We start from the raw sequence: 10,771 nt of genomic DNA, 5'->3' as shown, positions 1-10,771 counted from the left end.
CCGCCGTTCCGCAGCTGAGCCCCGCCCTCCCCACGAGAGGGGCGCGGTTAACCCCCGAACAGCCAATCAAATTCCTGAATATTTTAGATCACGCCCATAATGGGCGGGGCGAAGAACTCCGAACGTGGACGGAAACTGCCGGAAATATCCGAAAGGGGGGCCGGGGAGAGGGGGGGGTGAGGGGATGGGATTGGACGTCCCGGGTTCGAGTCTGTGCCCCGACAAAACGAGGGACCACCGGGGTGAGAGAACGGGGAGGGTCGTGTTTGTCACAGTGTCACCCCCCCGCCGCCCGCCGCGGCCCCGCTAGCTCCTCGTAGGCCTCCTGCAGCTCGATGAAGCGCCGCTCGGCCTCCCGCGCGCGGTGCCGGTTGTGGTCCGGGTGCCAGAGCTTGACGAGCTCCCTGTAGCTCCGCTGAACGTCCTCGGCCGAGCACTCCCCGTGCAGCCCCAGAACCTGCGGGGGGCACATGGCAGGGCGGTGGGGACAGTGGAGGGGGCGCCCAAAGCGGAGGTCTGGCCCCCGGAATGTGGGAGCAGCCGAACCACTTGGACCCCCATCCCTGCTTCCCCCACCCTATGGACTCCTCATCCGAGCATCCCCCATCCCACACACCCCCATCACAGCCTCTCCTATCCCATGGACCCCCAGCACATCATCCCCTGTCCTATAGACTCCCCAACAGAGCATCCCCCACCCTACAGCCCCCCCAGCCCCAGACCCCCCAGACTCCCATTTCACAGACACCACAGGCCCCCATCCCAACATCCCCCACCCCACAGACCCCCCAACAGAACATCTCCTGTCCCATGGACTCCCCGGACCTGCCAACCCACCATCCCTCTCCACCATGGAAGCCCCCAGCCCCTCTTCCCCCCTCCCCTCGTCCCCCCCGAGCCACCCTCACCTCCAGCGCCCGCCGCCTCCTCTCGTTCGCTCCGCTCCCCGTGCCCCCTCGACCCACCTCGTGGGCCCTCCCGACGACCCCCAGCCCCTCGAGCAGCGCCCACCCCGCGCGGAGGGGCAGGAGCCCCATCCTGAGGGGCAGCGTCAGGACGGTGCCTGTGACCCCCAGGACCCCGCTGACGCCCCCCCAGGCCAGGGGGGCCCCGAAAGCCACGACCCCCAGCCCCAGGTGGCACAACCGGGCCGACAGCGGGCGCGGGGGGTCCCGTGGGGGTTCGAACCGGCGGTGCCACGCGGCCACCGCGGTGGTCGCCAGGCTGGTGGGCAACAGCCCGCCCTGGAAGAGGAGGGAGGAGAGGAAGGCCGCGACCAGGACGCGGGAGCGGTTGGTTCCTTGGTCGCCCACCGAGGCCACCAGCAGCACCCCCAGCGCCACGGCCAGCGGCGGGGGCACCCAGGGGACCCCCAGCGCGGCCACCAGCCCGAAATATGCCCCCACCAGCAGCTGCCCTGCCACGCGCGAGGGGCTAAGGATGGGCACAGCCCCACTTTCGGGGAGCCGGGGGGGGCCGTTGGCAGTTGCCACCCAGCCCGGGAGGTGCCACAGGTCCCAGAGCCACCCGGCGCCGAAGCCCCCCAGGGTGAGGATCCAGAGCAGGGCATGGCGGTCACGGCCCAGGTACAGGTGGTGCAGCCCCAGGAGCCCCCCAAGTGCCCACAGCCCCAGGGCCACCACGAGGCTCTTGGCCATGGGGGGAGGGGGGGCTCGGGAGTCCTGGGGGTCCCTGGCGTGGTCCTGGTGCCTGGAGAGCTCTGTGGGGGGGAGGGTGGGCGTGGGTCAGGGAGCCCTGGTCATGCTGGTGTGTTCCCCTCTCATCAGAGACCTCCAAGGAGCTTCTATTGTACCCGGGACACCCTGGACCCATCTGGGACCCTTCAAGCCCACCCAGGAAACCCTGATCCCACCCAGCACCCTGTGAGCCCACCCAGGACACCCTGAGCCCATCTGGGACCTTCTGAGCCCACCCACGACACCCTGAGCCCACCCAGCACCCTGTGAGCCCACCTGGGACCCCTGAGCCCTCCTGGGTCCCACTGACCCACCCTGAGCTCCCCTAGCCCCCCGTGAGCCCCCCCAGGCTCCTCCACCCCACCTGTCCCTACGCTGCCGTCGCCGCGTCACCCCCAGACTTTGCCCCGGGCAAAGGGCACCACGGGGGGGAGGAGGGGGCACCGCAAGGGGCGGGGGGACATGTGGGGGCCTGGAGTCCCCCTGGAAAACCCTAGCCCCAAATCCCCTTCCCGAGGGTCACGTCCCCCCCCCATCCATCCCCGCCCCGAACCCCCCTCTCAGGGGCTTCCAGGGGGGGCTGTGACCACCCCCCCGGCTCAACCGGGATGGGCTTTTGGGGGGGCATCGCCCCACTCCCCCCGGATCGCTTCTGATCTGAGGTTTGGGGATCCGTCGCCCCCCCTCGCTACTGCCTGAATGGGGACTCCCAGACCCCCCGTTTTTTGGGGGTGCATTGTCCCCCCACCGCTGCTGCCCTGAGGTTTGGGGGTCGATCACCCCGCCTTTGTCGTTGCCCTGGGGCTGGATGGGCTCCCCCAGACTCCTGGTTTTTGGGGGCCCATTGCCCACTCCCTCGCTGCTGCCCAAAGCCCCTCCCCCCTTTTTTGAGGGGTACCTTCCCCCTCCTGTCTGCTGCCCCTCCGCTTTTGGTAGAGCTGGAGCTCCCCCCCGTGCCCCCCCGTGCCGTGGCCGGGGGGGCCCGCTGTAGCCCCCTTGTCTCGCTGCCGTCAGGGCTGACGGGCCCCCCCGCGCTGCCCACCCGCGCCTCGCTGCCTCCCTGACAGCGGCTCCCGCGGGACCCCCGCCCACGCTCCGCTGCCCCCCGGCCCCGACAGCCCCAAACGGGGGGGCCAGCCCCCCTAGCGGCCAATTTGGAAGGGTCTAGCCCCCCACCAGCACTACTGGGGGGGTCACCGCAGCCCGGGCAGCCCCCAGACCCCTCAGTGTTTCCCCCGCTCGGTGCGGGGGGGGGTTTCTCTGACATCCCGATCGATCCCTTTAAATATCTGGATTTAAAAATGTCAAATTTGCCTCGGGTCGATGGAGGAGAGGGGTGCTGGACCCCCCCCCCCGGTGACCTCAACTGCTCTCAGAGCCCCCCAGCACCCAGGGGGAAAGCAGCGGAGCCCTGGGGGGTCTCAGGGTGCTGGGAGGGGTTAAGAGGGTCCCCAACCTCCCCCCCCCCAACACCGTTTTGGGTGTAATTGGTGCCATTGATCGTCCACGGGCACCGACTGGGGGGGTATGGATTTGGGGGAAGTTTGCTGGGAATTGGAGCATCTGTCACGGCCCAGGCAAGGGGGGACACTGGGGACACCGGGGGGGGGGGACGGACACGGTGGGAGGGGCACGGCACGGGGGACATGGGGGGAGATAGGGGAGGACATGGAGGGGACATGCGGGGGACACAAGGGGGACACAGAGGGACATGTGACCCCCAATCCACACAGACACACACGTGCATCACACACGTGTGCACAAACACACACATGTGCACACACACACGTCACACACACACACCTGTGTGCTCACACACACACCTGTGTGCTCACACACACACACACACACACACACACGTCTAAAGGCCCAACCCCGTTCCCGTCCCCTCCCTCCCCCTCCCCGATGCTCCCCCTGCCCGAGGGTCCCCGCGGGCTCGTCCATCACCGCCAGCGCCGCGGGCCCGGAATTGGGGGAATTTTGCTTGGATTAGGCGCGAGGCGCATTAATCCATTAGAAATGTCAGCGCGCGGCCCCGCTAATTGTCTCATTTAAATGTCTATTTGTCAGCGCCCGGCTCAGGTGCGCATGAGGCGCATCGCAATGAGCCCTCCTGGCCCCCCCGGCCCGGCGGGGAGGGGGCAGTGAGGACGGAGATGGGGGTCCGGCGGCCCCCACCACTGCCGGGCTGGGTTTGTGCTCCGACATCTCCTGAATCCCTGATAAATGTCGCTTGTCCAGAGAATCGAACCCGGCCCGGCCCGTCCATCTCCTGCCGGGGGGAGGGGGGGGCATAAGGCGGGGGGCACGAAATCCCTCCACCCCAGGGATGCCCCCGCAGCCAGGGCTGGGACCCTACGGCTCGTCACGGTGGGGGCAAAGTGGGAGGGTCGTGGTGAGGCTGGGACTCGGCACCATCCCGGCGGGCACAGGGGGAGCTCGGGGTGTAGATGAGACCCCCCAGCACCGCTGTGGGGTGGGGACTCAGCACCATCCGGGGGGGGGCACACGAGGCGTTTGGTGTGCAGATAACATCCCCCCCCCCGCAGCACTGCTCAACCGTGGGGAGATGCAGCTGCCCCAGGGTGGGACCCGCTCCCCCACCCCATCGCATCCCCCAGCCCTCCACTGCTCGGGGAGGGGTCCTGGCACAGCCCCCTGACCCCCTCTCGGCCCTAATAAACAGCAGTCGCTAATGAGCTGGGGGAGGGGGGTGCTGAGGGTGCTCGGGAAGTGCCAGGGCGGGGGCTGCAGTGAGGTCTGGGGAGGCACACTGGGGTGCGGGTGACAGCGGGGACTCCCCAGCGTTGTCACTCGCCCCCCCAGCCCCGCGACAGCTCCAGGACCACCCTCACACGTGTGTGTTTCCCCCCCACCGCTGGTTCATTGTGGCCTCAAGGACAATTTTCCTCCAATTCGGGCCATTTGTCCCCGACCCGCCCCGGCTCCCCCCGTGGCCATCCCCATCCCATCCATATCCATCCGCACGGGGTATGGACCCCGACCCTTCCCCCCTGGGGACAGCGGGGTGACACCCCTAGGCACTGGGGACGCTTCAGCACCGTGTACTGGGCTGTACTGGGCGGCACTGGACGTGCCCGCTCCTGAGCCGGGGGGTCCTGGGGGGCCGCAGAGGCAGCTGGTGACCGCGGGGTTGTGTCAGAGCGGCGGGGGGACGGGGGGGAGGGCAGGGGGGCCGGTGGGGACACGGGGACGTGGTGTCATGAATTTATTCATGTGCTGCGGCCAAATCCGGCCCCGCCGCCCCCCCCCTCCTCAGCCTCCCCGGTTCAGCCCCCCTCGCAGCCTGGGGGGAGGCTGGGTCCGTGTCCTCATCCGGGGGGAGTCCGGGGCGGGTCCTGAGTCCTGTCTGGGCTCAGCAGGATGGGGAAACTAAGGCAGAGACACGAGAGACCCCAAAGGTGGGGCTGAGCCCTCCAAGTCCAGTTTTACCAGCTCCAGACTCAGCCCTGGGGGGTTTTAGGCAGGATCAGACCGTGACTGAGCTCCCCCCCCCCCAACCCAGTGTAACCCGCTCCGGGATCAGCCCGGGGGGGATTTAGGCAGGATTTGGCCGTGACTCCCCCACCCCTCCATCTCCCCCGCTCTCACCGCTGCCCCTCAGCCTCACCTCCCCCGCCAGGACCCCTGAGGACCCCCCAGTGTCCCCTCGTGTCCCCGTCACCTCCCAGCCCTGCTAATTAGCGCCCGGGCTTCCCCTCGCCGCCGTCTTAATTAGTTCGTTGTTGCTGCTCATTAAGCTCAGCCCGCTCGCGGGTCGGGGCTCCGCCGTGTCCCCGAGGCGGGGGGGACACATGGTGTGGCATCGACGTCTCCAGACCCCCCCCACCCCCCGACCACTCGGCGCCGTAATTTGTTGCACAAACACGGCGGTGTCGGGGCCGCATCGATCGCGGGCAGCGCGGCCGTAAATCCGCGGCCGATCCAAGGCCGATGATGGATCGTGGGGATCGGAGGGATCCGAGACCTTTGGAAGCGCCGGGAGAGGGAGAACGGACCCGATAAATCACCCGCGGGGGGCAGGCAGGGGGAGCGGAGCCCACCCGTGTGACCCCTGAGTGGAGATGGACATGGATGTGCTGGGGATGGATGTGGGACAGGCACACGGACATATGGGATGGACATAGGGGTGTGGGATGGACAGAGAGATGTGGGATGGACACACAGACACATGGGATGGACACAAGGGCATGGGATGGACACAAGGGCATGGGATGGACACAGGGATGTGGGATGGACACACATGGGATGGACACAGGGACATGGGATGGACACATGGACATGAGAGGGACACAGGCACAGATGGAATGGACACAGAGGGAATAGACGCAGATGCACATGGACACACAACAGACGTGCACAGAGCACATGCATGCACACACACAAACACAGCAGGATCACAGTCACATATGCACTGAGCATGAACACACACATGAACAGAGCATGAACACACAAAGCCCACACCTGTGCACACACACCCAGCATGCCCGTATACCCACAAACACACACCCCTGCGCTCACACACACAGAACACACACACAGGGCACACACACATGCACAGAACACACACACACACAGAGCACACACGTGAACTGAGCACACCCTCACACAGAGCACACACCCCCACACACCTGTGCACACACCTCCACATCCCCCCAGCTTCTGTCCCTGGGGGTCCCACTGTGACACCTCACGGACACACATGGACACCACCCCAGGCCCCTCCCCCGGCTTCGTGCAGGGGACCCCCCATTCCACTCTCCCATTCCACTCCCTCATCCCATCCCTCCATCCCACCTCTCCAACCTGCCCCTCCCGGGGGCCCCTCGGTGGCGGGGGGGGAGGGCTGAGGCCCCAAGGATGGTATTGGGGAGGGCCCGTGAGCCCCGCACCCCAACACGGAGCTCCCCACGCGTTTGGATCCCAAAGGGACCCCAAAAACTGCCCCGCGGCCGCCTGCGTGGGGCTGACCCCCACAAGAGGGGGTCCCTGTGCATGGGGGGGATCCCTGTTCACCCTGTACCAGCTCTCCCGCATCTCCTGGTCCCCGCTCTCCCCCGCCCAGGGCTGTGCACACTCACCCCCTCCCTTGCACACTCACCCTCCTGCGGGTCCCCCCCGCCCCTGGCCGCCTCCCCGCCCCCGCCGTGCCCGGAGCCGTCGAGCGGGGCGGGCGGAGCGGGGCCGTGCGGGGCGGGCGCGGTGCGAGCGGCAGCACCGGCAGCAGGTACCGGAGAGGGAGGGATTGGTTTGGGGGGAGGGGGGCCCACCGAGGGCCCGGGGCCGCGGGTCCCCCGGGAAGGGCGCGGGGGGGTCCCAGAGAACCGGGCGCTCCCGGGGCAAGGGGGTCCCGCTCCCGGGGGTCTCATTCCCGGGGGTCTCATTCCCAGGGGTCTCATTCCCAGGGGTCCCGGTCCCGGGGGTCCCTCTCACATACAACTTGGGGAGAAGTTGACCCGCGCGCCGTGGCGGATCCTCCCCGGTTCTATCTCGGTTCCATCCCGGCTTCGGTCGCGGCTCCTTCCCGGTTCGTTCCCAGCTCCCCTCCCGGGTTCTTCCCGGCTCCATCCCGGCTCCGGTGACATCACCAGCTCCAACACCGGCTTCGGTCCCGGCTGTTACTGCAGGAGCTCCACTCTCCGCTCCCGGCTCCGCTCCGGTACCATCGTCGGCTCCGGCTTCATTCCCTTCAGCAGCGCCAATCCCGGCTCCACCCGCAGCTCCGGCCCCGCTCCCGGTCCCATCACCGGGAACAGCCACAGCCCCGCTCCCGGTCCCATCTCTGGCTCCCCCCGCAGCTCCACTCCCGGCCTCGTCCCCAGCCCCATTCCTAGTCCCATCGTCTCTCCCGATCCGTCCTCGCCCCGATCTCAGCTCTCGGTCCCATTCCTGCTCCTGATCCCATCCTCGGCCCCATACCTGCTCTCAGTCCCATCCCTGGCTCCACCTGCAGCTCCAGCCTCGGCCTCGGCTGCTGTCCCCATCCCTGTCCCCATCTCTGTCCCCATCCATATCCCTGTCACCATCCCTGTTCCCATCTCCAGCCCCATCTGAACCCCGTTTCCGTTCTCATCCCTGTCCCCATTTCCAGCCCCGCTTCTGTCCCCCTATCCCTGCTGCTGCTCCCACTCCCATCCCCTCTCCCAACTCTGCCACCATCCCCATCCCTGTCCCCATCTCCAGGCCCGTTTCTGTCCCCATCCCTGCTGCTGTTCCTACTCCTATCCCCTCTCCCAACCCAGCCACCATCCCCCTCTCTGTCCCCATCCTTATCGCCATCCCTGCCTTTATTTCCATCCCCAGTCCCACTCTCATCCCCTCTCCCCCGGCCCTCCCCGTGCCCTGATTGTCCCGGGGGCGTCCCCTGCGCGCCCCCCGCTATCACCACCATCGCCCCCAAGGGCGAGCAGGACCTGCTGGCCGTGGCCGCGTCCCGGCTGCGGCGGCGGCGGCGGGTGGCCGGGGTGGCCGCGGGCGTGGCGATGGTGCTGGTGCTGTTGGTGGCCATCCCGCTGCTCGTGCACAGCTCCAAGGCGGCCGCGCACTACGAGATGCTGGGGAGCTGCCGCATGGTCTGCGACCCTTACCCCGAGCCGCCCCCCCCGGCCTCCCCGCAGCCCCCCCCGGGCCGCCGGGGTCGCGCCGGAGCGCGGGGACCCCCCGGCCCCCCCGGCCCGCGAGGGCCCCCGGGAGAGCCGGGCCGGCCGGGCCCGCCGGGCCCCCCGGGGCCAGGGCCCGGGGGGTACATCCCGTCCTTCTACAGCCCCAAAATCGCCTTCTACGCGGGGCTGCGGAAGCCCCACGAGGGCTACGAGGTGCTGCGGTTCGACGACGTGGTAACCAACGTGGGCAACTACTACGAGCCCTCCAGCGGCAAGTTCACCTGCCCCCTGCCCGGCATCTACTTCTTCACCTACCACGTCCTCATGCGCGGCGGGGACGGCACCAGTATGTGGGCAGACCTCATGAAGAACGGGCAGGTAACGCAGGGAGAGACTCCCGAGACCCCCGGGCCCCCCCTGCTCTCTGCCGGCCCCATGTCTCTTCGTATGGTCCCTCTCCATCCTGGTTTTCCCCACCCAGGTTTTCCCCATCTTGGTTTTCCCACTCAACTCGTGGTGCTTCAGTTTCCTTGTTTACACCGGTCCCGTTTTTTGTATACACCTATCCCGGGTTTCCTAGTTTGGTTTTCCTTAATTTTAGTTCCCCCAGCCTGGTTCTCTCCCATTCCTGATTCCTCATCCCGGTTCTGCTCCCCCCAAAATCCCCACACCCCATTTTCCCCATCCAATTCCCATACAGTCCCTCCATTCCCAAGTCCCCATCCCTGGTTACTCCCTCCCAAGTCCCCACATTCCACTTCCCCCATTCAATCCCATCCCCAGTTCCTATCCTTCTTCCCCCCTCCCTGATTCCCCATCCCCAGTTCTGCTGCCCTGCAAATCTTCACGTCCCATTTTCTCCATCCAGTTCTCCCCAATTCCGATCCTCTTCCTCCCACTCCCAATTTCCCATCCCCAGTTCCTCCCTCCCCCGGATCCCACATTCCTCCATCCAATACCCCCCAATTTCCATCCTGATTTCCTCTCACTCCTGATTCCCCATTTCCAGTTCGTCCCCCCTTCCCACATCCCATTTCCACCATCCAATCCTCCCCAATACCCATCCTTTTGCCCACATTCCTGATTCCTCATCCCCAGTTCCTCCCTCCCCCAGAACTCACATCCGGTTTCCTCCACCCATTTCCCTCATCTAGTCCCATCCTAGTTCCCATCCTCTTTCCCCATTCCTGATTCCCCATCCCCAGTTCCTCTCTCCTCATCCCATTTCCCCCATCCAACCCCACCCCCCCAATTCCCATCCTCTTCCCCCATTCCCAGTTCCCCGTCCCCAGTTCCTCCTTCCCAAGTCCCCACATTCCATTTTCTCCATCCAACCCCCTCAGTTCCCACACTCTCCCCCGCCTCCTCCATCTGTTCCCACCCTCTTCCCCCTCTGGGATCACGGGGGGGATGATGCCCCCCACCCCCCTCCTCTCCCATCCCCATCCTCCCCTCAGCCTTGAGGTCACACCCCCCACCTTTCCAGAGGTCCTGCCACGGGGGCGGAGGGGACACGATCCCCTGAGAATGCTGGGCTTGGAGCTGATGGGACTTGGGGGGGCTGTGGGGGGTCACTGGAACATCCCCAGCGGGGGGGGCGTCGGGCTGTGCCCCCCCCGGCCTCTCCCTTTGTTTGCTCCCAAATGGCCTCACCCCGGGACTCTTCCCATCCTCGTATTCCGGGAAAAACGAGGATCGATCCAAGGTGGTCGATGCCCCTCCAGCACCACCCCTCCAAACTGAGCTGTCCCCGTGTCCCCCCGGGGCATTCCTGGTCCGGGGAGGGGCTGCACGGGAGCCTGGGGGGGTCCCGTGCTCCTGGTCACCGTTCTTGGAGTCTGCCTTGGGTGGGGGGGGTCTCCCTGTCACCCTGTGGGACCCTCGGGGTGCCCCTGTTATCCTGTGGGATGCCGGTGGTGCCGGAAGGGAACCCACATGTTCCCAGGTGTCTCCAGGTTGTCCCCTCGGCTACACTCGTGGCCCGGGGGAACATCGGCTCTGCCCCATCTGGCACCGTGACCTTGATCGCCCCTCGGGGGTCCCGAATCCCCATTCCCTCGTGGGTGGGGGGTGGTCCCTGACCCCCACGCCCCCCTCCCCCCCCAAGGTCCGTGCCAGCGCCATCGCGCAGGACGCGGACCAGAACTACGACTACGCGAGTAACAGCGTCATCCTGCACCTGGACGTGGGCGACGAGGTGTTCGTGAAGCTCGACGGGGGCAAAGTGCACGGGGGCAACACCAACAAGTACAGCACCTTCTCCGGCTTCATCATCTACCCCGACTGACCCCCTCCCCCGGGACGGGGAGGGGGCTCGGGGCTCTGAGACGGGGGTCCTGCCCCCCGCTGCTGTCCCTGCCCCACGACTCTCAGCCCCCCATCATAAAACCCATAAAACCACTCCCCAAACACCCCAAAAATACCCCTAAGTCCAGCACCTTCTCCGGTTTC

At 66.8% G+C, this 10,771-nt stretch overlaps 2 protein-coding genes across 2 annotated transcripts; one reads left to right on the top strand and one right to left on the bottom strand.

The window, feature by feature from the left end:
- Positions 1-66: 66 nt before the first annotated feature.
- On the bottom strand, positions 67-2,086 carry DNAJC22 (DnaJ heat shock protein family (Hsp40) member C22). The gene is made up of 3 exons (XM_027907322.1): positions 2,062-2,086; positions 909-1,718; positions 67-457 (listed from the first exon to the last, which is right to left on the bottom strand). The coding sequence occupies exons 2-3, from the start codon at positions 1,656-1,658 to the stop codon at positions 278-280; spliced, it is 930 nt and encodes a 309-aa protein (XP_027763123.1). The 5' UTR covers positions 1,659-1,718; positions 2,062-2,086; the 3' UTR covers positions 67-277.
- Positions 2,087-8,200: 6,114 nt separating this feature from the next.
- Positions 8,201-10,726, top strand: C1QL4 (complement C1q like 4). Its single transcript, XM_027907323.1, has 2 exons — positions 8,201-8,698; positions 10,428-10,726. The coding sequence occupies exons 1-2, from the start codon at positions 8,201-8,203 to the stop codon at positions 10,605-10,607; spliced, it is 678 nt and encodes a 225-aa protein (XP_027763124.1). The 3' UTR covers positions 10,608-10,726.
- The last annotated feature ends 45 nt before the right edge of the window (positions 10,727-10,771 follow it).

The sequence above is a fragment of the Empidonax traillii genome, unplaced genomic scaffold (genome assembly GCF_003031625.1).
Source record: "Empidonax traillii isolate 1590-97213 ecotype Southwest subspecies unplaced genomic scaffold, ASM303162v1 scaffold1437:size147607, whole genome shotgun sequence".
Taxonomy (NCBI): domain Eukaryota; kingdom Metazoa; phylum Chordata; class Aves; order Passeriformes; family Tyrannidae; genus Empidonax; species Empidonax traillii.
Note: the sequence above shows the minus strand (reverse complement) of the source record. Positions and strands in the feature narration are given on the sequence as shown.

Excerpts from the sequence above, each read along its gene's own strand:
- C1QL4 (XM_027907323.1), top strand. The coding sequence starts at position 8,201 with ATGGTGCTGGTGCTGTTGGTGGCCATCCCGCTGCTCGTGCACAGCTCC. Across the intron at positions 8,699-10,427 it reads ACCTCATGAAGAACGGGCAG|GTCCGTGCCAGCGCCATCGC; the intron begins GTAACGCAGGGA and ends TCCCCCCCCAAG.
- DNAJC22 (XM_027907322.1), bottom strand. The coding sequence starts at position 1,658 with ATGGCCAAGAGCCTCGTGGTGGCCCTGGGGCTGTGGGCACTTGGGGGG. Across the intron at positions 458-908 it reads GGAGGCGGCGGGCGCTGGAG|GTTCTGGGGCTGCACGGGGA; the intron begins GTGAGGGTGGCT and ends TGCCCCCCGCAG.